Source organism: Nipponia nippon, unplaced genomic scaffold (assembly GCF_047370975.1).
Source record: "Nipponia nippon isolate SJK-2023a ecotype South Korea unplaced genomic scaffold, ASM4737097v1 scaffold_4, whole genome shotgun sequence".
Taxonomy (NCBI): domain Eukaryota; kingdom Metazoa; phylum Chordata; class Aves; order Pelecaniformes; family Threskiornithidae; genus Nipponia; species Nipponia nippon.
In genome coordinates, this window is record NW_028262358.1 from 76559560 (window position 1) to 76585883 (window position 26324).

General features: G+C 39.8%; 1 protein-coding gene across 1 annotated transcript in view; it reads left to right on the top strand.

Moving 5' to 3' along the window:
- SEC63 (SEC63 protein translocation regulator) overlaps positions 1 to 26324 on the top strand; it is a 63670-nt gene continuing 37346 nt past the window's right edge. The window contains exons 1-4 of the mRNA XM_087776439.1: positions 1 to 296; positions 19358 to 19457; positions 20312 to 20426; positions 24026 to 24138. Of these exons, the coding sequence (XP_087632565.1) occupies positions 173 to 296; positions 19358 to 19457; positions 20312 to 20426; positions 24026 to 24138 (452 nt within the window). The 5' untranslated portion in view covers positions 1 to 172. The remainder of the gene's footprint in view (positions 297 to 19357; positions 19458 to 20311; positions 20427 to 24025; positions 24139 to 26324) is intronic.

A 26324-nucleotide genomic window follows, 5' to 3' on the forward strand; every position in this document is an offset into this window, starting at 1 on the left:
GCTGCGGAGTGACACGTCTCCTTCGCGGCGGCGGCGGCGCCCTTTCTCGCGGGATCCCGGAGCGGCTGGCTCGGCCCCGCGCGAGCCGGGACGGCGAGACCGGGCCGCCGGCGGGGTGGCCAGCGGCGTGGCCAGCGGCGGTCGGGGCGGGGCGGGGCGGCGCTGAGCGGCCATGGCGGGGCAGCAGTTCCAGTACGACGACAGCGGCAACACGTTCTTCTACTTCCTCACCAGCTTCGTGGGGCTCATCGTCATCCCCGCCACCTACTACCTGTGGCCGCGGGACCAACACGCCGGTGAGCGGCCCTGCCCCGGGCCCCGGCCCGCGCCTCCGCCTGCTACCACGGGCGCTACCTCCCCTCCCCCAGCTCCGCGCGCCCCCGCAGAGCCGGGCCGGGCCGGGCCGGGCCGGGCCTCCCGCCGCGCCGCGCCGGGCTTCGCCGCGCCGGGCTTCGCCGGGCCGGGCCCGCAGCGGCGCCGCTCCGCTCCGCCCCGCCTGGCTGGGGCTCCCGGCCGTCCCTGCGGGCAGCCCGGCGAAGCGCGACCCCGGGGGCCGCCGCGTCTGGGAGGCGGCGGGCTGGCGGTGCGGTCCCCGTCAGCCATTTGCGGTACCCGGGGGCCCACGGCGAGCGGGAGGCTCCCATCCCGCCCCCCCCCCCCCCCAAGCGCGCTCCGCTCCGCGCCGCTGCTCCTGCAGAGTCATTGCTGCGCTGGGGTCTAATGCTTTTTTCGTGGTTTTTCTTTTTTTCCCCCTTGTCTTCCCGGGGTGTTTCAGGGCGGATGACCTAAATTTTCATCGTGGGAAAAGAATAACCTGTCGAGCGTTGTTTTGGAGTTGAGGCCAAAGAGGAAAAGTTACCAGGCTCTGTTTTTATACGCTGTAAGGTCACAGCGAGCATGAAAATGGGGCTGTAGTTTTTCCCGATGCAAGTCACGGTCAAATGTCCTAAGTGCTAGATTTATGTTCTGCCCTTTGGGATGATGTTTTGTGGCCCAAGCGATGTTAGAAAGTTTCTCTGAATACTTCTGGATTTCATTTCCACAGTCGTTTCCCTCCTTGTCTTTCGTGCATCCCTCTATTCTTTGGAGAGAGAAGGCATTTTGGTATATAGGCTGCCAGGAACACATTTTTAACTGCAGTTTTGAGATGAAAAAGGCTGTAGAAATTGCGTTTAAAGGCAGGATAGTAAATGCTCAGTAGACCAGGGGTGTTTGATGCTGATTCCCATGGCTAAAATTACTGACCTTTTAAGAACACTTGTGCTTTGCAATCTGAGAAAAATCCCTTTAGTTCACTGCGTCTTTTTTACTTTCAGTATCTGGTGGTTACTTAGTGGTTTTGTATGCCATTTTAAATGGTTTGTGTGGTTCTGTTTAACTTAGATTTCATTGTTGAGTATTTCTTTTGCATATAAAACTTACTCCTATTCCTCCTAGTAAGGAGTAAGTAGAAAAAAAATGGTAGAGCAAAGGCTGTTCTGGTGCTAAATCATGGCTGTTTACAATCTCGGTTGCTGATAAACGTACCTGGGGCTTCTGACAGGGCAGTGGCTAGAGAACGTCTTTGGAGGATTCATCTCTGCCCTCCAGATACTACCTGTTGTACGGCTGAGCAGTTAGTTCTTTCTGTTGTAAAGAAAGGTTTCTTTGCCTTGTCTTGCAGAGTCCTGACTGTTGCAAGAGGGAGGCGTTACTGTTGTTGAAGACATTTTGTAATCTTGTGTTGTTTTTAAGGAGCAGGGGATCAGAGAAAGGAGATAACTCCTGCAATCTTTCCCCAAAACTCAAGATTTTTGTTTTATTTTCGTTCTGGAGAAGAGCAGGAGGCAACAGAGGAGAGAATTGTTCGTTCTCTAGAATAATGTTTTACTTCCTCTGTAGTTCTTAGCAGCTGCTTCTTGGGAGAACTGGTGTGACCTAGTTGAGATGCTGTGCAGAATGGCGTGGCCAGCAGTGACACTCAATGCTGTTAACTTCAGTTTCAAGGAGCTGACAGAAGCAGGAAAAGCTGTAGAAATGCTGTCCAACTTGGAAATGCTTTACTAGCCTTATACTTGATCTTCAGATATCCTTACAGAATGGCAGAAAACGAAAACAAAACTTTGGAATACGGCTATATGGATTGTACCCAGTTTCCAAATAGGCCTGCCATTAAACATTACTCATTTCTTTCCCTCTAGCCAGCGTTGTCGAGTGTGTGGAGGGCCTGCTGCATATCGTTCTGCAGTTAGTTGCTAGATTCTTGCAAAGCTGTGTCAAACCATACTTTCCAAAACACAAGGTAAATTTTATTACGCTGTTGGTACAAAAATGAGTCAACTAAGTGAAAATCACCAGGTGTGGCAATGAGTGGAAATGAATGATTTCTGCCTCATAATTGTCTTAATGGATTTTAAAATGTGAGTATAGTCTAATTTTTAACATACGGTTTAATAGTGTGCCTACCATCTCCTGGTTGAGTTCTGTTCTGCAGGCTCCTTTCAAATAAAGAGTTGAGGTGTTGTGCAGATCACATTCAGGGCTACTGGAGCGCTCTCGCTTCATTGTGGTGTTCTCGTTGTTTAAGTGGGCAGCTCTTGTGTGAATCGTTCCTAGCAAAATCCTCTGAATAGCCTTCACACAACTTTGTGTGTATTCAGCCATACCTGTTCCAGCATTTGAACCAGATTTCGGGAATAAATTAAAACCTGGTGATGATGCAGAGAACCGATTGTTTAGCTATGAATTGTTTTCAGAATAGTTCACTCAAAAAAACCCTACCAAACCACGTGTATAATTTCAGAAGCTAACAGAAGATCTATGTCTTCAGAAGAGAAATTTTCCAGCACTGCTAGCTTCTGATTCCTGTAATGAGCAGGAATACCTAGACTTTGATAAGAGATGTTTATTTTGATACTGATTTAGAGCAGGTTTTCCAACCAGTCAGGGATGGTACAGGGCCAAACTGAATAAGCCTTGCCAAGACCTCTGCCCTCTCCGTCTAGGACCAACTAACATTTTTGTTCTGGAATTGTGTTTTGTCCTACCTGTGCTAGAGATGTCTTTGTGGCCCTGGGCAGAGTTGGTGAGCTCCAGGTGGATGAGCTAGCTGTCTCAGCTCCAGCTGCAGCAGAGCTTGCCAGGAGTGAGAAGACTGGATCGGAGCGAACTTTCGTGAAGCAAATCACGTGCCTGTCCTCCTCACTTCAAGACCCCTTTGCAAGGCGAACCAGGGTACCCGAAAGACACAGGGAAGATTCATTTTTTGGTGAAAACTAGGTTGGAAAACGTGCTTCAGCCACATTGATTTGTGAGAGCAGGTTGGAGCTAGTCTGAAGCAAGAGTGAAACGCTCACAGCGTGGAGGTCAAGCCTTCGGTGCCCGCTGTTTCCTTCTACAAATGCACTGCCAGAGATTGCTAGTACTTGACACCATAGAGAGAGCCAGCGGAGGGGGAGGAACGAGAGTGCAAAACATTTCACAGCTCTCCAAGTGAGGTTTAGCACCGAAAATCTGGGTATTGCTGATGGTCCGTAACATTTAAGGATTTGCTCTGTGCTGTAGTTTTGTAGTAAATGCTTGTAGAGTAGGAAAAAAAAATCAGTGTTTGTTTTTGCCATAGTGAAGGTTGGAATGTAAAAATATATCTGCACTGCTTCACTACTTTGAGGAAACTCAAAATGTGTTATCTAATGTCAGATTTTTAGCAGGATAGTTTTTTTGGCAAGCCGTTAAGATTTTGCTCTTAGTTCTTTTTAAAATAAACTTTTGGAAGGCCTTTTCGATACTACTGTCTTGAAGCACAGCATGATTTAACTTCTTGTCTCTCTCAAGTCCTGAGTAAAATTTGAGCTGCTTTTATTTCCTGGGTGTCTGAGCCTGCTTTCTCAAGGCATTCTGAGAGAGTCCATGTGAGGCGTTCCTGCAGCCTCCAGTAGGGATCGATAGTTATATTTGGGAGGGTTTTGCTGTGGTGTGGTCGTCACCTGGTGAACTGTCCTATAACTTCGTTACCTCAGCTTTGATAAACCAAACAAGCAGGTAATTGACTTTGTAAAATGGATTTGTCCCAATTACCTCCTCGGTGTTCACTGTAGGGCTAATAAGGCTCTTGTAAAAGGTTAATTGTTCAGCTTTGTGTCTTGGGCTGCAGTTTCATAACTGCTTCAAGGTAGCAGTGCTCTGACAGAGCAAGTCTTGTGTTTCTCCCCCTCCCTTGTGCCAAATAGAGCACCTGGGCGGTGTGGGGGACTGGAAGAAACTCATCTGAGCTAAAAGGAATTTTTGGCTTTTTTTTTTCTGTCTTACTTTTAATGTGTTTTAGTTTCTGGGTGGGACTCGCTTTGTGGATGTCTGGGATGGTGCAGGATGTGACTGTGAGCTGGGAGAGGAGAAGACTGATTCTTTCAGTGGTGGTGATGGTGAAACTGCCATGTTGTTTATCCTTGACTTGTATCTTTAAAATGTATCTGTGCATATGTGTGTTTTATTATTTAAAAAACAAAACAAAACAAAAAAACAACCCACCCCCCCACGCCCCCCAAAAAAAGCAGTGCATACATTTTGTGGATTACCTGTTTTGGTTACATATTGCTATAACTTCGGCATAATTACCGTGAAGAAAACTATTGCAAGGACTGTTCTTGATTTGGAACAAAACACATACAGTTGCTAAAAAGTTATCCTGGTGCAGATTCACTTCTTAACTAAAAAGTACTTTCTGGAATGGGAATTTTTAAGTTGTTTTTTCAAAAAGTTAATTGTGAGAGTTGAAGAAAAGATGTTTTTTCTCAGCAATTAGGGATGGATAAGTGCCCATCAAAGTATCTTCCTGTTGTTGGACTCGCTTTGAAGGCTTTGTAGGCTTGTGTGGATTAAACAGCATCTAGAATGGAAACGGAGAGCGAGAGGTGAATGGATTTAGTTGGATGATGTGCCAGTTGTTGCACAATGCTGATGTGTTTGCTGAACTTGGTGTACTTTTCAACTTATATCTGTGCTGCTGAATGGAGACATGTAATTATAAAGCTGTGCTGAAACAGGTGGTTGTAGATTGTGATGTGCTTCTAAGTATATGTATCTGAAAGCTTGTCGTTCCGTCCAATTTTTGAGTTGATTTAGGTCTACATTAAATAAATTATCGTGTTTTAGGGCACTGGGTATTCATAATATATTACAAAGCTGCTGGAAAGAAAAAAGTCTCTATTCCGAGTCTTTTACAGTAACTTGAACAAAACAAGATATTGAAAACAGTTCAAAAACCCCAAAGAATAATAGCTATGGATTCAGGGATAACGTTAATGAAAGTTTTTTCTCTTGCAGTCTCTTCTCTGAGAGAAAAGAGGCTGTAGGAGCTATTCTGCTTGGAACATAGATCTTCCTGTTTGAAGTGCAAGAACAGAAAAACCTAGTGTAGGAATGAAAAAAAAAAAAAAAAGATGAGCTGCTGCAATTCATATCTAGGAAAAATATTGATATGAAATGGATAAAACCTGTTCAGTTTACTTTCATTGTGATAGAAATCCGTATAAAGTGTGTGGGTTTTTTTTTTTGACACACCCCCTGCTATGTGTTGTCCTAGTGCTCACTAACCTTTTTCCCCTGCACCCTCCCCTCTCAAATGTTTCTGTTTCTGAGATGTAGCTAAAGTTTTCTTGAAAAACACTGCGCTAATACAAAGAAAAACTTAAAAAAAAAAAAAAATCTGGTTAAAATGGGGCTATTCCCTGCTAATCTTTGAAGATGCAATGCCTCTGGGAAGTAGCATAGGCAGTTTGAGAACCTGTGTTCTAGTCCAGCCTTTTTGCTTTGAGGCTGGGCAAAGTATAGAAATACTTAAAAAAAATGTAGGTTATTAGGTGACTCTTTAAAGGGAGAATAGAATATAATGGTGATACTTAATACTATTTTGCTATTTTTTTTACTATATTGCTGTTTTGAAGCAGTAGGGTTTTTTGCCTACTACTGTAGATAGGTAGTACTTGCTACCCATGTTAAAAACCTTGAATAGAAGTCCCGAGAAAGTCCTTCTGTAAAGGTTTACTGTATTAGGAACCGTACTTCCCTGTGTATCTGCCCAGGATACTGGATGTCTCTATGTAGTAGTGTAAATATGAAGGTTTCTCTGTAATTTTTTGGTGCATTTTTCATCTGTAGATCTCAAGGCTGTCTTCAGAGATCCCTGTTAATCCCCTGCTTTAAGATGGAAGCAGAGGAACTGAGGCTATAAAGTTTACTTGGATCTTTAAGGACAAACAGTGAGTCTGCAGCTTGGATATGACTCAAGCCAACGTAGCGAATGCAGGCAGCATTTCTTCTCTTTTATTTGTAATGGAGTAATGAGCACTTGTACCTTACAGCAGCCAGGGGAGAGGAAGGGCACCTCCGTATTACCTAATACTGCTGCTCCCACTCCGGGGTAAAATTCTTCTGTGCTGCTTCTGATCCTCTGGTGAGATAAGATTGGTTGGAGCGTGTTGACTGTGATCCCTGTCCTTGCTCGCAGCTCATTGAATTCTCATTAACCTTACCTCGAAAGTATTTCACAGCATTTTGGTATTTGGTAGTACAGGATAAAAGTACAGGATGCCAGTAAAGGACAGGATAAAAACACAGGATACCCTGCTCGTTGCTAATACTTATGGTGGTGGATGGGCATGGGTGTGAAAACTTGATATCTGTGAATATAAGCATTTTGTGCCTGTATGTGCGTGCGCTTATCCTTTCCTGTTAATATAATCTTTGAGCATTGTGTCAGGAAGTGGGAGGAGAGTCAGTGAAACTCAGTTCTGCATTTAAGAACTGTTATTGCATTTGAATTGATGGGGTTTTTTTGAGGTATTGAGAGATTGAGTGTACTATGGTTAACTTAAACCATTTCAGGTTCAGAAAAATACAGCTTATTAGGTGACTATTAAAGGGGAGAATAGACTATAATGGTGATACTTAATACTATTTTGTTAATTTTTTATGAATGCTGTTTTGAAGCAGTAGGGTTTTTTTTTGCAGAAACATTTGAAGAAAGGGCAAACATCATGAGATGTCATTAGTAATGCCTAGCAATTATCTCTAAAAATAGTTTTCAAAACAAAGCGTTTGGGAAGAGTTATCTGAACTGCGCTGTTATTTGGAGAAAAAGCATGTCTTTTCATAGAATTTTTTTGAAGTATTGTAATCTTATTATAAGCATCGTAGCCTCCTAGCAGTAAAATAAAATTAATAACCCTGTATTAGAGATTAGCTGCGTAGCTTCAAGACTGTCCAGAACACTTAATTCTGAAAAGCTTTTTGTTGCAAGATAAAGATCAAGCTATTACAAGAACTTTATCTCTCATTACATGTACATGTTAATAAAGCTGTTTCTATTTTTTTATTAATTCAACCTTTGTTATGGAAGCTTATGAAAACAACATTGTAAAAGTTTTATTATATACCTTGTTGTTCATGTTCTGCTTGCTGTAGGGATATCTTGACTGCTTATGTACATAACGCTGAACTACCAGGATGTACAGGCTGCGTATTAGAGAATTCAAGTTAGTGCTATTTAACCTGATATATTGAAGGGTAAAATATGGTGGCTCAGTTACGGCTTCATGAGCAGCTAAACCATTCTTGCAGTAGGAGCAGGAACTTGAGAAAGGAGCAAGGTAAATGACAAGGAATGGGATCAACAGCAATTCCAAAGTGAGGATTTTGGGTTTGGTGTTTTTGTTTATTTGGTTTTTTTTTGGTTGTTGTTGTTGTTTTGTTGTTTTTTTCTTTCCTCCCCTTCAAATTCATGCCTGTGAAGAAAGGTGTAGATCTGCAGCAGTTTGAACAAGTCTAGACTGGGGCTGCTGCATCCTTTGATCCTGTGGTGCTGCCTTCTCCCACTGAGGGAGTTGTAGTCCTTTCCCTCAGTTGTTAGCCAGCACCTGACACGTGTGTGCTTCCATTTCATGTTGAGGGAGGTTGTGCTGGCTGGACCATGTCAAGAGTAGGGAGAAGCCCAAAATAGGTATTTCATTTCTTTCCTGAGCAAAAAAATTTGTGTGTGCACCAGTTTTTAAATAAGTGTACAATTGAGAAAATTGAAGAGGTGTTTTCAGATTTTCACTTAATATTTCCGTTGTACAGGAAATTACTTACAAGCATTCTAAATATATATCTGTTGGAGATGATGCATTTTAGATTCAAAAGATACCTTTATCTTGGTTGGCTGGTTGAACTATTTGAAACTAGGATATTTGCTAGCATTGCGACTTCTGCAAAGGCCTACCAATAAAGTTTCAAATATTGATTTTTTTTTTTTAATTTGTTTTGTTTTAGAAACAAGAATGTGGATATACTGGGTCAGGTCATAAATCTTCTTTATGTGATATTACAAAAGTGTATGCCTTAAGGAGGGAGTAACAGGACAAGCATAAATGATGCTTCCTTTGCATGTTCTTCCAGTTTCCGATGGTTTCCAGTTCAATGACTCTCTCTTAGCATAGCATCTATACCATCCTATGGCAAGGAGTTCACCAGCTCTGCTGCCCACACTGCAAATAATCACTTTTGTTTTGCATCTGCTTTGGATTTTATTTGATGATCCTTATTTGCTTGACTGGAAGAGGCAGTAAGCATTCAATCCTGTCTGTCCTGTCTGTCACTTAGGTTTTTTTACAGCCTTCCGTTACCTCTCCTTGCGCTTTTCTCTCTCTGAGGTGAAAGATTTGTGGCTTACATTTTGGACATAAATCTTCTCACACGTTCGATGGCCCTTGTTCACCGTAATTGAATGTTTTCTAGTTGCCCCTCTTTGAGAGGTGGGGACTAGGACTGTGCATCGTACTCAAGGTTGTACATACCTTAAGCTTATGCGGTGGAATAATGTTCTCTTCCTTTCCTCACAGGAATGCTCAAAACATCTGCTTTTGCTTTTTATAATTAATAAGCATTCAGCTGAAGGTTTTTATAGAAAGGTTTCTCGAAACACCAAGGTCGCATTCCTGAGAGGTAGCGGTCAGCCCCAACTTCATCCTTATTTCTATAAAATTAGGATAGTCCCTATTGCTCTTTACATTTTCATACCCTGAATTCCATGTGCCATTCTGTAGTGCACTCACTTGATCTTTACAATTCTTCAGGATACCTACCCTTGTTACCCAGAATAAGTTACTATTGTCCAGAAGCTTTATTTTACTGCTCAGGCCTTTACCCAGATTACTTACTAGTGAAATGTGAATATCATAGTTCTAACACAGATTCCTGCAGAACTCCTGGCCATTTCCTTCTGCTGTGAAAACTGGCCATTCACTCTGTCTTCTTGTCACATATTTATTTTTGCAATAGTTAGATGGTTGTCCTGAAAGGCTTTTAAGAGGAACCTTTCAAAAGCCTTTCGGAAACCACAGACTATATCAGTAGGAGCTCCTCTTCCATACGTTTACATCCTTTAGAGGACTCAAGTTTGTAAAGCTCTCTATCCCTTTACAGAAGCCCCACTGATGATAAACAGCTGTATGGTACTTATCCCTGTGTCCACTAATTCTGTCTTTTATTGTAGTTTCTTCAAGGTGTGCATCAGAACAATACTGAATACAGGCATTTTTAGGGATTGGTGGTATGCTAAGTGACTTTTGTCTAGATTTGTTTTGGATTGAATGTGTTCAATATAATAAAATAAATAAAGCTAATAATTAAGGATGTGTTAAGTCTTGGAGCCCAGCGTTGTTGATTTCATATAAAATTGTTAACCTTGACTCATGTGGGTGTTGTTACATGTTAAAATGGCCAGTTTTCTGATTCCATTAAAGCTTTGCTGATGCACCTGTAGGTCCAGCCCTACTACAAATTTGATTAGGTGATGTAGCTTAAAAGTTAGTACAGTTAGTCCCACTGACAGTTTTGTCAGCACAAATGAGACAGTATGCCAATAGGAAGGAGAGGGCTTGGAAGTGGCTTGATTAGGAGTAATGTAATGTGGAACTGTGCTGTGAGACCAGCCAGGCTGACTGTAAACAGAAAGTCAAAGTAAGTAAACTCTGAAAAGAAATTAACTTTCTTTGTTGAAAGATGTTGAATCATCTTATGTTACTGTTTATTAAAGTCGTTAGTAACAAATGCTATCTTTTGGTCAGCAAATATGTGCGGAACAGCGTGTGGATGAAAAGTTAGGTTGCTTTTGTTCCTTTTACGCTTAATCTAGTTGCTGCAAAACATGCTCTAGAAAAGAAGCAGCCTTGCTACTAAGGTCTTTCACAGGACTTTCTGTAGTTTATGAACTGCTTGGAGTTTTAACAGTTAACAACAACATGTTGCTCAAAACACATGATATTTTTTGATTATTTCTGTGAATATTTACTAGACAGAAAAAAATCTCTGAAAACAACTAGGGTCAGGTTATTCAGCTATGAACATTTTAGTGAAGAGGCTAACTTGTACATGACCCCTTTATAGATAAACTTGGGGTAATGAGGGCAATTTTTACAATAACAGACATTAAAATTAGAAAGCATCTATTCAGATCATTTAATTCTTCACTGATATGGTCAGTTCAAAGTCCTGAAACATGCTTTCCAGTTTGAAAAAAGAAATAATCTTAACTGAAACACTAGTGGTCATTTGAAGGCTTTTGGATTTAGGCAACTGCATTTTAGAACGCTTTTAAATCAATTTAATTTGCTTCATGCCTGATAATTGGGGGTTTTACACTATAAGTCAATCCTATTATAATAAGGTTTGAAATTATTTAGTACTTCAGAGGAGCTGCTGACTTAGTGAGTTACTGCGAGTTTGAATCCTGCCTCTTAGTTGCTGGGGAAGATGAGTTACTGATTTAAAACATTATCAGTGTTTGTCAGTGGCTGCTTTTGAAAGTGTAGGGTTTTTTCCTAATGCTGTGATTTTTAAATTATTCCCGGATACCATACTATATCCACATGGAGTCTATTTTACAATAATTATCAAGGAAAATGTCAATAGAGTTAAGCAAAAATGGCCAAGTAAGGCAGTAGGGTAGTGTTTTCATACTTTATTCATCACCTGTTATCTGAGAAATGGTTCTGTGATTAAAAAAAATTGTTCAGAGAGCCCCAGTTGAAGACCTCAGTAAATAAATTGTCTATACCATTGTTTAATTTCTGTGATTGTTGAAGTAGGAAAAAGTCCAAGACTTCAGCTTTTGCATGTGTATGTGTATACATGGTGTATATGTACACATATACCTAGCTGTTGAAAGGGAGCAGGAACCTATTTAGTGCACAGTTGAGAGGATTAACACTGTAGAACTCTGAATAACAACCAGCAAAATCAGGAACGCTCAAGAGCAGCGTTTCAGCTGAGCCTGTTACCCTCAGTTTTAACAGAACAGGTTTAATGCTTAGAGCTGTGGTACCCTTGGATCATGACCTTTACTTGGGACTTGCATGCCATGTGTATTACTTGCGGCTCTTGATGCCGTTCCACAGGTACAAGTTTCCAAGATGGGGTAGAGAGAGGATGACGTGCTGCAAATCAGTTTTGTGAGAGTCTGTCTTGAAAGTGATCTTGGCATTTCCTAGGCTGCAGAACTCTGTCACTCCGTGTTCCTTGCTGAAAGAAGTCTTTTTCTTTCAAAACCAATCATCCTTCTCCTTTGGGTGAATCGCCCGCATCTGGTGCGCACAATGTTTCGTATGTGCGTTCTCATATTTCTTTTTCTGCCAGAGTCCACTGGAGCTATATTTTAGATCTGCTGCCTTTGCTTTTCTTATTAGCCCGAGGGCAGAAAGGATGCAGGAGGCTAGGACGTACTTCTCTTCTTTCCTACTGTTTGAGGTGGAATGGTGGAAAACTAGTGACTTCCATTTATTCTGGATATTAGGTTTTTTGTTAGTTTTTGGTTGTCCTAAAAATTGAATGAGTGATCTTTTTAAACTTTTATATGCTTTATATACAAGTACTGATGCCAATAGTCTTATTTTGTGGTATTTTTTTCCTAAAACTGGCCTGTATTTGTTGCAGCTGAAACAAGATTCTGGTGATTAAAACTTTTCTATATAGACTCATAGAATTGTTAAGGTTGGAAAAGACCCTTAAGATCATCGAGTCCAACCGTTAACCTATCACTGCCAAGTCCATTGCTATACCATGTCCTCGAGCACCACGTCTATCCGTTCTTTAAATACCTCCAGGGATGGGGACTCAACCACTTCCCTGGGCAGCCTGTTCCAATGCCTGACCACCCTTTCGGTGAAGAAGTTTTTCCTAATATCCAACCTAAACCTCCCCTGGCGCAGCTTGAGGCCGTTTCCTCTTGTCCTATCCCTTGTTACTTGGGAGAAGAGACTGACCCCCACCTCGCTACAGCCTCCTTTCAGGTAGTTGTAGAGAGCAATAAGGTCTCCCCTCAGCCTCCTCTTCTCCAGGCTAAACAACCCCAGCTCCCTCAGCCGCTCCTCATAAGACTTGTGCTCCAGACCCTTCACCAGCTTTGTTGCCCTTCTCTGGACACGCGATTATATAATTCCAGGTGTACCTCTTTCCCTTCCCTCTCTTCCAGAGTTGCCCACCTCCAATAAATGTGTAATCTTGTCTCTTTGAGGATGTAAAAAATGAAAAAGAATCTCCCTTAGGTTTTCTTTTGGAGCACTTGTTGGATCCTCTAGAACCTGAAACAAGAAGGTTACGTCTAGGTAGGGATCATTTTGTCAGGCATTCCTAAGGATAAAATGGATCCTCCTGTTTCTTCAGAAACAAATATTTAAGACTTCTCAAGAACTTTCAGTAATAGAACAGTGAAGACCACTTCTGCTTCACTGTCAGAAAGGAGTAGGTCAGAAGTAATTTCTGAAGTAACGGTTAGGTTACCCTACACAGGTTACTAAAAATGAAACAAAACTTGTGCAGTGCTTTTGTATTTGTATTGCTTTATGGTGTTCACCCCAAAATGGCTTGTATCCCAGATCTTTCTTTTGATGTCTTGGCATAGCTGAGTTACCTGGTGCCGTTGTCATTGTCCGCAGAAGTGGTTCTTTCTTTCTGTGGTACCGTTTTTAACATGTTCTGTGAAGTCGTATGAGCACGTGTGTCACCGATTGTGTTCCTGAGCTGCCTGGCAGTGCCCATGTTGCCAGCATCCTTTGTGTTCCTCCTGTGCTGGTAGAAGCATGTCTGCTTCGCTAGTCCTCAGTAGTACTGCTGAGGTGGTCATCAGAGGGTGGCAGAACAATATGCAGTTGCTGCATTTTATAAAGGCCTTGGTTTTTGAAGACAGTATTTGTATGAGAAACCAAAGACTTTGTCTTCTTATGATGAGGGGGCAGGGGAGAAGTGCAGAAAGGCAGTGTCTGTGCCAGTAAGTAAGGTATGGGTGAACATCAAAACCAAACTTAAGTCAGGTATGGCTGGATTGTAGGCCACAGGTTGTATGTAACCTATGGAAACAGTGAATCCAACCTGTGATCAGCTTCCTCCTGTGTTGGTGTGCCCTGTGTTCCTCACCCATCGTGTGATGGGTGAATGAACAGGTGTTGAGACAGACATGAGAAAAATCCTTTTGCTGTGTGAGGGTGATCAAACACTAGAACAGGTTGCTCTGAGAGACTGGGGGGTCTCTGTCCTTGAAGATATTCAAAGGTCTGCAGCCAGAGGCCTGAGCAACCTGCTTTGTCAACCCTCCTCTGAGCAGCAGGGTTGGATCAGATGGTCTCCAGAGGTCTCTTCCAACCTCAAATGTTCAGCTGTTCTGGGATACCCAAGAACTGTGTGGTCTGGGTTACCCACCCAGAAAAAACCAAATCTCTGCCTTATTTGTCCTAAAATCGCTCTCTGTAAAGATCTGGATATTCAAGACGCATACGTAAGTTCTGACAAAGAGGAGTCAATTGTTTACTTAAGCATCCTCTACTGATACCTGATACCTCTCCTGGAATACAAAGGAAGAAAATGTTTAGTCACAGAATAAAAGAAATAAAGATCAAAGGTCGTCTGTCTTTTTTCTCCTTTTTTAATAATTGCTTTGAGCTTGTCATTCGGATTTTACATACCTCTTTAGATTCAACATAAAGTTGACTATATCTCAAATTTACAGATCATTGATCTTCAGTCATTCTCTAGTTAAGGTATGTAGCCAAATGGACAGCTACCTTTAAGGAAGCAAGAGTCTAAAATACTTGTTAGTTACTTTATTTTCATTCAAAAGTAATAAGCAGGTTAGTGTACAAATGAACTTTTTTCCTATTTAGTTATTAATAGCCTAACTGTGCTAGGGTCTTGATTTTATTTTCATTTATCTAAAAGCTTTAGACAGTGTTGGATTAAAATACCTACTAGTATCACTGGAGGACTGGACTAGCTCTTTCTGAATGATTGAAAGAGATGGCACTCAGGTTTCCTTTTGTACTAGTAATTGTTTTATTTCTCGAACTTGAAGAGTGTATTAAGATGTAGTTTTGGCTGGATATTCACATACATTTGTTAAGATAGTATAATAGGCACTTGTAAGAACCCTCTGAAAGTAAGAGAATTGTATCAATGAAAAATGGCTTGTGAATCTCAGGAAGTTTGGATGCATCCATAACAATTTGGAGGGAAACGGAGGGAGCATGGGATGCTTCCCCAGATTATTTACAGAAATTAACTGTGGCACTCTACATCCTCATCTGATAGGGGTGCTCTAACAATACTGTGATGCATGGATTATCGTTAGTGAGATTAATTCAGAAGCCCATGGATGCATTACACCTTTGCTTTTCAAGGCTGTTTAATACCTATTTTAAAAACTGTAGGAAAGATTCGCTATTGTTAAGGGTTTTACCCATCAAATGAGAAGTCGTTTTGACTAGAGGAAAAGCATTTCCCCCCCCACTTGTCTCCCTGTAATCCCATATCAAAGGATGGTGCCTGAAGTGCTCTTATGCTTTAATGGGGAGCCATGATCTGGAGTGAGAAGAAACTGAGAACTCTTATCTGCTTTTTAGACTCTCAACCTCTTTTCCTGACAGAGCAAGGATTCCAGAGCTAAAATCCAAAGAAGGTACAATTCCTGTTTCACTGCAAAGCTTTACCTTGAGCAGCATGTAATGTATTTACTGCTGCGCGCTCGGGGTCTGCAGGATATTGCAGGGACAGCGTGCCAGTTCTGTGGCAGGGCAAATCCACTTGTGTGCAAGAAAGCTCCTTGGGAGAGGAAGGCAAATCAAAAAAGGACCTGATTTATCCACAACTTGCTCATTAGGAATAAGTTGTTGCTTTTGTTAAGCACAGTAATTATCTGGTATTCCAGCTCTTGCTAGCCTTATTTATTTATTTATTTATTTTTCTTCCCATCCTGCAACCAATATCTTCCTAAAAAGATAAGTATTTTCTTTGGTGCAATCACATACGTTGGCTGTAAATAAACAGGAAGCCTGTTTTTCCTGGATACGGCAGGAATATAGCTTTCTTACTCAGGGTGATATTTTGCCAGTGGCTTTCTGCCTAAGCTGGGAGTGATGCTGTCTGTACTCCTTCTTTCTCCCAAGTAGCTGCCTGTTTTTGAATTCCACAAGTTAATACGTGTTAATGCTGACATGTGACAGAGGAAGTGCCTCAGGATAGCTGTGAATAATTTGAATAGTCTGGACTTTAGCCTCAACTTGGGAAGGATTTGATTCTCTCTTTATGTTCCAGACAGATAACTCTAAACAGTCATTCATCTTTTTAGTGCCTTGTTTCCTTTTGGGGTTGTTAATCAAATGAGACCATTGGCATCCCAAGATTGGAAAGAAACTAATGAGGTGCTTTTGCTTTGATATGGTTTAATCAACTGTAATTAGATTTGATCCAGAGTTGTTCAGAATGCATGTGAAAGAACAAAAAAAAAAAAGAAAAGAGTGATGGCTGATTAGCATCATGTCTTAATTCAGTATTTGTCTGAAGAGGTTCCCCTGTGCAGCATAGCTGTTCCAGGACATCATTGCCAGGGACTCTCTTTAACTGATTTAGGTGTGTGCTGTTTACCTATCCAAAGGGCTTAATTTTTACTCACATCACTTGCCTCTTTTGTGTTGTGTGTGGGGTTTTTTTTTTGCTTTTTTGTTGTTTTTTTTTTCTTTTTTCTCTTGGTGCTATTGTCAAACTGTTCACAAAATGTTTCTCTTGCAGCTGTTATTGGAAGGCTGTTCCAAAACCTCAGTTCTCTGGTTATTATAAAACACCTTTAGTTTCTAGCTTCACTTTCCCCTATGGTCAGTTTTTATTTGACCATATGCCAACTCTTTAGTTTACCTTGCATAACTATTTTTTTTATTCTCAATGGTGCCTTCCCCTAAGGGCCTTTCGGAAGCTTTTTGGCATGGCAAGGTGAAGGGTATTGGCTGTTCTTGCAGGGAGGATGCAGAGGGGGGAAAGGAGAGGGGTCATCTGGCACTTGCGGGGCTGGGCAGTAGGCAGGTTTGATATCTGGGGCATTGTGCCACAGGGTGCACAGATTTTTAAAGACAAGGCACAGTAGCTTGTTACAAGCATCCTAACACTAAAAGGAGTCATATCCTGTTAGGCTAAGTTTTAGAGGATTAAGTTAACAAAGTTCTCTTTAGTCACTTTCTGTTTCTCAAAGCACACTGGTAATCCACTTTCACGCTAGTTTTAGGTATTTCTGCAAGCAGCGTAGTCAGTTAAGACAGTTGCCAAACAGCACTGCCCCTTGGTTGTGCAGCAGAAATGTCTGTGGGGCCGTGGTACAGATTGGATCAGGTAGCTGATCTGCGTCAGTGTGGTTGAACTGAACCGTTGGCTTCATCTTGCTTCAGCACTGCACAACTGAATTTATCGACGATATTTGAAATGAGCGATTTATGCTTAACATAAGCTCATGCATCTTCTGTGAGGCTTGTGATGCCTGGTTTGTTCAAGTATCATTGGTGACTTTTTCATAAAAGCATCATGCTGTGGCCCATAGTTGTCCAGTGACCACTTAAAACCCCCCAAACATTTTCCTCCCTGTTTCTGCAGCAGAGCTCTTTAGTCCTCAACTTAATCGTCTGTCTAGTCTTTAATGCCATCGGCTTTTTTTTAAATGCCAGTTCTATGTGCTGGTAATGTCTCTTAGTGTTGCATTAAAAAACGTAGTAACATTTTTAATTTAATTAATTTAATTTAATTTAAATTAATTCAACTTAAGTAACAATTAGGTCACTTTTAGTTGTGGTGGATCCAGTTCTGAACCAATAGAGATCTCCCACAATTTTTGTCTTTAAAAAAGAATTGCAAAGAGAAAATGCCAAATTAATTTGCATTCTACCAGTAGGGAGTCAGTGTTGCATTTCAACCGTGTTTTCATCATCTTCTGAATTTTTCCTTCACAGTGCTTTCTAAAGCCTTACACAAGTGAAACTAAGTGGGTAGTTGCTTAACCAAATATTAGTCATATCCGTTTTGTTTAGAAAGTTTCATGCTTAGTACCTGTTTTAAGTATGTGAGCAGTCTTTGCAGATCAGGAGAACCGCAAAATACTTGTGTGGTTTCTCTGTTGCACAAAATTGTGAGACAAGTTGCAAAGCTCATTTTGAAGTCCTGCAAGAGTTGGATCAGGTGCAAGGAATTGACTTATCCTCCCTTGTCTCTATCTTTCCCTCTTTGGGGGTGGTGGGACTACTAATCTAATCTTCTCAAGGAATCCCATCAAGTTGTTTAATGTCATACTGAGTTTTGGGGAAGATATACTTTGTAGAATTAAGTCGTTCAGAGTAAGCTGATATACTTTTTCTGGTTCTGGTACCTTGTCTGTGCAAGCTTTAATATTTGTCTGCTTTACTAGTTTGTGGGTGGCTGGGTATCATCTCTGTTCCCACCCTCTGTTTCTGCCAAATCAACTGGAGTTTGAAATACCATCCTGTACTCACATCTGATCTGGGTTAAATCTGAACTTGTGGTTGATCTGGTGCACAGTATTGGCATTCATGGTCATGTTTCTCTGGCCTCAGATAGTTTAGTGGCTGCAAATTGAAGTTCTAGATGTTTCATCTGAATTGCATGCTTGCTTAGAAATTCAATTAGATCACTGAGCACCCTATCCCACCTCCCAGTGTCTTCAGAATAACTAAACAGACATCGTCACTGTCTTCCACAGTCACCTTTTAGAAATTTGCCAAAGAAAAATATTTCCATGTATCGTAACTGCTATTTTAGTTAAGATGAGGACATCACCTTGTTAAAAGTGCAAACTTGAGATTTAAGAGTTTTTAGGATGTGATTGACATGTGCTTTGGATCAAAGTTGTTAATATAATTCCTGCATTTAGATAATTCAGAAACTTCTTTTAAATCGGCAAATTTAGTCACTTTGTTCACCGGCAATATCTAAATGTATTGAGACAGGATGAATTTTTTTCCTCCTAATTCTTTCTCCTTTAGTCTGAAAAGGGCCAAGTAGTCTTATTCTTTTGCAGGTAAGGTAATTACAGTGACCTCCTCACTTCAGAAGTGCTGCAGGTCAGACTGTATAGTCTATGGACAGAGAAGTTACTTAAAGTGACTTCAATCCTGTTTATCTTTTATAACATATAATTTCAGTGCTTACAGAAATGCTGTACAAGGTATTTGCTTTCCACCATACTTTTATTAGCAGAAAAGACTTCTTTGACAAAGACTAGGTTGGTCTTGATTAACTCTGAGATACAGCTAAAACTCTTTTAACAGAGAGCTTCCATGCCTTGTGATGGTGATGTTGACAGTATAAATACGATTTCCTTTCAGCCCCATCCTTTCCTGAAAGGACACCGGAGGAGATCTTGTTGACTAGCTTGTGGTTAATGCGTATACTGTCTTGCCAAGGGCCCATTTTACTGAGGCACATAGCTTACAAATAGCTATTATCTTACTCTTCCTTCCTTTTCCTCAACAGGAAAAACCTAAATGAAGGCAACTTATAAAAAGCAGATGTTGCAAAGAGGAGGAAAATGCATCATATTTTGAATTAAGGAAGTAGCTGTTGCTCTAGCTGCACTCTTTAGTTGTGTACAAACACTGTTTTGCCTGTGGGTTAGGTTTTTTGGGGGCTTGTTTGTTTGGTTTTCCTGCACACAGTAGCTGACATATTGAAATGGAAGACTTGTTGGAGTTGAGTATAAAATGGTAGAAGTAAAATCGGGTAAAAGTAAAATTACAGGTGCACATTAGCCAGGCAAAGGGTGGGTTCACAAGTGATGGTTGCTGTGTGGCATGTGGAAAATAGAATGGATTCCTTTTAGGTAGCAGGGAATAATCTGACCGACTTCTTATGTTTATGGATGTGCAGTGTCACTTAAATGGGTAAAAACATTCTTTCCTCCAGTATTGCTGGACCTTTTGTTAGTCTTCCAGCTGACCTTGTACTGCCTACTCCAGGGTGAAGTGAGCATGTTTGTCATTCCGCTTTTTGTCAGGTCGGTTAATCACAATCTTTATTTTTATAGAGCAAATTCGATTAAAGAATATAAGGAATGTATATGGAAGATGCTTGTGGTATCGTTTGCGACTGTTAAAACCACAACAAAACATAATTCCTACAGTAAAGTAAGTATGTTTCATTTGCATGACTTTCCATTAAAGCAATTCCTACATTTTTATTTTTATAAAAATATATTTTTTTGTAATCAAAGCAGCTGCAATTAGTTATATGATAATGGCTTTTGTGTCACAGAAGACATTTGCAATCTGCTATATTTGAATAATTAATAGTTAATCATTATTATCTAGTGGGGCTTGAAATCAAGATGGATGCTGTTTGTCCTTTATAAAATATCTGCTAAATGAAACCAGTGAACCTCAGCACTAATAAATAAGTAAACAATGCATTTATTTGTTCCAAAAAATAATCCTGCCTCACTGAAATTAGTGGTGCTAGCGATGTCTTCTGATTTAAATATTTAACATGTAAACATATATATTCAAATATACAGCAGTAATAATTTGTATGTTCCAAGTTGACGGTTTTATATCCTTCAGTTCTTTGTTTATTACTCCCACCCTAAAAATATCTTGCTGTCTGTTATGCATCTGTTTCAGCTTTTTGTTTTTTTAACATTGATTTTGTCTAGGATCAGGTTAAAGTCATCCTTTAAAAATAGGAAATACTATTGTATACCTGCTGAGGACAGACAGTTAAAGAATGGAAAGAGTCTTTGTTGATAGTGGCTTGCCTTTGTTTAAAAAAAAAAAAGGAGAAAAGAAATGACTTGGAAGTCAGAGCAGCTGTCTTATCTCTGTCAAACTGAAATACTCATACCTGCTTTAAAATGGCTTTAATGTTTCTCACTATTTTAATATCGTTTCTTGAAGACTGATATCAAATGCTTTCTTATGTTATTTGTAGAATTATGCTAGAGCTAGTGGATTTGTACATTTAAAAAATTCTTTCTTCCAAACAGGAAAATAGTCCTCCTTGCTGGCTGGGCATTATTTTTGTTTCTTGCATACAAAGTTTCCAAAACGGACCGAGAGTATCAAGAATACAACCCTTATGAGGTTTTGCATTTGGATCCTGTAAGTAATAGCATCTTTCACTAGTCTATACTACTATAACTGTATATTCTATGTCTAGATGTCAAATTTAAGACTTGTTTTTTTAAACAAAATAAGTTAACTTTAGTCAATGTATCTAGTGGTTTTGTTCTTTTTTGGCATCTGAAAGTTGATGCTGCATATTGTAAAGTCAGTTGTTAAATGTTCTTTGCCTAGATCTGTACTAATTTATAACTTTCGTATCTAACTCCTTCAAAATTCTAATGACTTTCTTAATATAGTGAGGTGGTATTTTTTTATCTGTTTTGAATCTTACTCTGATGTTTTCCTCGCTTGGTACAGGAAAACAAAAAAGTCATTCTGCTTTGTATGTCCTGTGAAAATCCTCTCAATAGCCATTTTCAGGAAAGCTGCTGTATAAACTGTATAAACAAGAATGTGGATTCGTCTGATTTACAGTTGTTGTATGGCAGTATTTCTCTTGTAGATGAAAGGTTTCACTAAAGGGTGTTGGTGATGCACATTTTGATGTAGTAAAGGTTACCTTGAATCTCAGTTGCATCTGTGAATGCGAACAACAAATTCTAAATAGTGATACCAGCCAATTGGTTTATTAAACTGGAAAAAAAAGACTTAGTGTTCTAGAAAACAGATGCAGTACTTTATTTATATCGAAGATCTGATTCAAAATGGATATAAAAAGTTATATATCCTGAGATGACAAGTAGACCTTCTGGACATCTCTTAAGAGTTTGACAAGACTAAGTAAGAGTTTTTCTTCATCTTAACCATAATACCTTGAGCAAATTCTCTGCTTATGGTAATTATTTCCTGACACAAGGCTCCTCTTTTGAATAACAATAGACTCATCTTTTCAGTTCCAAAGTCTGAGGTATATTTTACTCTCCAGTCTAAGGAAATACACTGTGGATACAACTCAGCACAAGAATAAGGAAGAACTTTGAATGTACCTGTTCTGATTAAACTTGATGTATATTGTTAGTGTGGGAGAGCTTAATATGTATACGAACGTTAACAAATAAATCTCTTGCCATTAGTGATGCGTCTTGTCAGCATAAGGATAAGCATCACTGGTACTGCTTTTCTATGCTAAGAAAGCCATTACAGCAGATAAGCAGACTCTAGCCTGTCATGTGTGGAGGCAAGTTATAAATTCAACCTCTGCTCAGTTCCTCTGTGAATGACTGATTGCCGTCTTGCGTTCTCTCGCTGACGTGCAGGGATGGTATCTGTTGGAACTGTTCGTATATCTGGGTTAACTTTGGTTAAACAAATCAGGCTAGGGATTAGGTCATCAGAGGATTTTCTTTTGTCATCTTTGGCAAATTTCTACAAGTAACAGCCCTGAGGGGGGAAAAAGTATGCATGTAGTGACAGAGGGATGGAGCATATTGTCATAAGGACAAGTTGAATTAAAGCCAGAGATGTTACAAGGGGGATGAAGAGATGGGTGTGAAGATAGAGCAGTTGAAGTAGGGCTCAAAATAGGGTCCAAGATTCCAGAGCGTGTTTGTGTTTTGTATTTCTGTGCTATCAGATGATGTCTGTTAAATCCCCTTGAAAAACTTCTAGTTCGGACTACGTGGAAGTTAACACCTTTCTTCTGTTACCAGTCAAGTGGAACCTTCAGAGTCGTTGCCAGCCCTGCTGATGTTGAAGTGATACAGATGTTGAAGTGTTGTTAGATAATGGAAATGTTGCTTTTAAAAAAAAATCCAACAAAAAAAAAAACCAACAAAAAACCCCACACTTAAAAAAAAAAAAAAGGAGTTGCAGACAAGCACTTGAAAGTTTTGCTACACAATAATTCATTTGTTTCTTTAGATCCACCCTGTGGCCAAGATTTTTTTTTTTTTTTTAATTTTAATCTTATGATTTTTAATTTTAATCTTATGTTAGCATATCAGCTTATAACAAGAGGCTTTTTTCTCCAGAGGAGAACCACAACATGGACAAAGTCAGATAATGTTTGTGTGCCTTATTTTATATGAAATATCAGCTCTTTGTTTTGAACATAGAATAGCTCTTTTTGGAGTGCATCACTTGAATTCACTAACACATAAGGCACTCAGATAGTATTAGTGATTTATTGAATAAGTATCCTTACTGCCATTTTACAAGTGGGATTCAAGGCAGAAAGATGAAGCTCAAAACAGATTATAATTTTGGGTTCTTCAAGTAAGACAATTGGGGCTTTTTTTTTGTAAGTGGTTAATATAGGGAAGCTCTGTGTTCCAAGCAGAGTGCTGACTGACACCAACTGTTGTAGGCTGCTAAGCATTTCTAGAAGTTAGGCCTAAACTCTGTAGCCTAGCTTTTGAAAATGAGGAGTAAGCAATTAATGATAGATGGAAAATTTGTCATCAGCTTATCAGGGATCACATGCAACCTCTGTGGCAGAGAGAAAAAATCAGGATAATTTTTTTTTATGGGCAGCATTCATGTGAACTGTGAAAACTTTTTTTTTTTCTTCTCCAGCAACCTGATTTTTTTTTTTCTTCAGTTTCCAGCTTCTGCTACTCATCTGGCATTCTTCATCTGGTCTTGAAATGGCTGTTTTTACTTGAAGTCTAACTTATTATGGAGTAAATTCATCCTGTGCATTAAATGAGGCAGGCATGCTGTTGAAAAATAGTGTTGGAAAATGATAGACACATTGTCACAAGAGAGATAAAGTAACAGCAACTGAAGCCTCAGGGTAGTTTAATTTCTGGTTTAAATTTATTGAAACAGGACCATCATCTTTAAATAACTTCTTGTGTGTTTATTATGCAGTTAAGGTCAGCATGCTAGGCCTCTACCACAAAATGTTGAAGAGTCCTTTGGTAATGTTTCTGTGAAATTTAGCAGATGGCTTACTGGAAAAACTTTTATCTGCACTTACTATAAAGTTTTGCGGGTTTTCTTGAATGTGAAGTTCACGGTCCAACTTGAAAGTTAATGCACAGGGGGTTGTGTTGGTGACATTTAACAACGTGCTGTAGTAGGATAAAAATTGATCTGTTTCTCGGGTATGGGTAATGTATTCCCTTTGTTCAAGAAGTTTGAAATAATTTATGGGTAGGATGATTCTAGTCAAAGGCATTCTTAAGCGGCAGGGCAATCCACTGTTCCTAGTGACTGACAGATTTATTTCTGCCTACAAGCTACAAGTGAACCATCATAACTTGATCTATGAACTCTTTGCTTAAATAGAAGAATGTTGCAAGTGACAATTCTTTGTATTCATGAATATGTTTAGGAAAATATAAGATTTGTCAAACAGATAAGGCAGCCTTACTTTTTTTTTTTTTTTCCCTAGGGATGGATGAATAAGGCAATCCAGCATAAAACCAATACCCAGCCATCTGAATGTCTTTGTTAGACTACAACTTCTAACTTGTTTTAAAAATGTCATGGTTATAAAATCATTATTAGAAAAATAATCATGTTTCCATGAAATGCATATGTAGCTTCATGATCATATCATATTAGAACAGAATTCTTTAGTTCAATGAATGGTTCAGAGAAATATTGCACAATGTGCTTTAGAATATAGATATAGAAGAATGGATTTGGTTTAAGGAATTTATTAATGACTCAAAACTTTCCTTTTTCAGGGAGCAAGTATATCGGAAATTAAGAAACAGTACCGTGCACTATCACTAAAATACCATCCAGATAAAGGAGGAGATGAAGTTATGTTCATGAGGATTGCTAAGGCCTATGCCGCGTAAGTTTCTTTTTTACCTGCCAAAATGAGAACTTGATATTATGGGGAGGGAAACCTGTAAGGTAATAGCAGGGATGACCTAAGAAGCCAGGGAAAATGTATTTGGATATGTAACGAAAGTCAAAACATGTCTCAGTTCAGTGCATACTTGCTCTGTACAAGTTAGGAAGGATAACGTAATTATTTAGTGACTGTCAGAATACTGTAAGTGTTAGGTCTTTGCATTAAACTTCCATGTCAGCTAGGAGAAGTGTTTCCAGTGCAATACATACTAAATCTTAAAGATGACAAAGAACAGAATGGGTCTTGCGGTTTTTAACCAACCAACCCTGTTACAGCAATTCTGAAGCGTTGCTTAGAAAATAAATATACTGTTCATTTCACCTGGTGATAAAGCCAAAGAGTAAGAGACAGTGTTTTCACTCTGTTCCCATCTAGTGACAAAGATGCCTCATTCCGGTTCTGACTCGGTTTTCTCTCAGCTCCCCCACATCCTTTTTCATTTGCACTTGCCTTACAGTCCTGATTTTTCACTCAGTGACTGTTTCATATTAGCTATGTAGTTCTTAAAAGCTGAATCCCTGAATCGTCTTTTCCTCCAGAGTATTTTTTGGCTTTACCTCTGCTTATAGCTTTTTTTTTTTAATCTGAGAGATGATGTGTAATATTAGAATTCGGTATAAAGGAAATTCCTTTTTATTGAATTCTTCCATAATCAAGATGTGGGTTTGGGTTTTATAATGCTGTTCATACACGGAATGTTAATACAGCTTTATATTCTTTTCTACTGTAAATGATCATTTGTCAGAGTCCAATACTCTCTGACCAGGTTCTTTTAGATACGTGTGGAGCATGTAACGTTTAATACCAAATTTGCTTCTCTGGAGACAGTTGACATTGCATGTGATTTCTGATTTAGTGGAGTGGTATTTGTATTGTGTTTTTAGTATATTTTGTAAGTTAGACTTAGCAAAATATAGCAATTTCAATACACAGTTCAATCATAATACCAACGTGATTGCCATTACTGGTTGCTCTAATAAGCTCACTGTCATGACACTGGGCATTCCCCGGCTCTGGGAAGGCATGTGTGGGTTGAAGCCAGCTCGAGCCTGTTGTTCCCTTCAAAATTCTTCTGCTAATTGTCTAGTTTTTATACTCTATGTTGGGCTGAGGCAGGTATGCACTCCCCCCATGCTGGTCTTGCAAACTTGAGGAGACATTCATGGTTTCATTTACAGTACCAGTTGATCTGCTCAGGTGTTGATAGGTGTTTATCTAAAACGAAGGCCACCTTCCAGTCCCCTTTGTGTTGAGACAGTCAGCTTATTTGCAACAGCTGTGGTGAGTCACTGTGGTCAGTCTGAGCTTCGTGGCACATCGGCCTTGCCCATCCCCTCTGAGCCTTCTTCCATTGTAGGGTTTATTGGGTCAGTCACATCATCAGAGAACCTAGCAAGTTGATGATTTCTGCTTTTAAGTCAGTTGTCTATGTGGTTGACCTTACTGACTGAGAGTCCTGTTTGGGGTGAGGTGAGAAGGAGAACCAACAGCATGCTCACTTGAGCAGTTCTGGAATCATACTTTTGGCTTAAATACCTGCATCGCTATGGAAGCCTCTTCAATAGGATATTCTGGTATTGCTTTCTGAACTCCTGAAACATCTCACTACTTTGCTTTCCAAGCTAGCCCTCAAATGCTTGGTGATACAGTTTGCTACTTCAAATGCTAGTGCAAGGGCTGTGGCAGAGGCACATTTTGAAGTAAATGATGGTGAAGTTCCTTAGCCATGCTGTCGTGAAAGAATATAAAAGCTACCCACTCAATGAGTCTGCTTGTTAACAAATGTGAGACTTAGAAATGATCAGGAGATGTCTGACTCATTCACTGGGTTTCTTCCGTGAGACGAAATCTTCCGTACAGCGAATGCGTGGTGTTCTGTTTCCTAAAGCAGTATTCTTCCTTCTAGTAACAGGGATTCTGTTTGGGGTGGTATATTATTGCCAAGAAACTGTCATTACAGAACAGGCATAGAAACTGTAAGATGTAGAAGGTGGTGTCTTAATTTATTTCTCTCTTCTTAAATATGAAACTAGGGAGTTCCAGGAAAAAAACCCAACCAAATAAACACATGCCAGCAAAGGCTAAAAGTCTAGAATAAGACAATTAAAAGCCCGTATGGACAA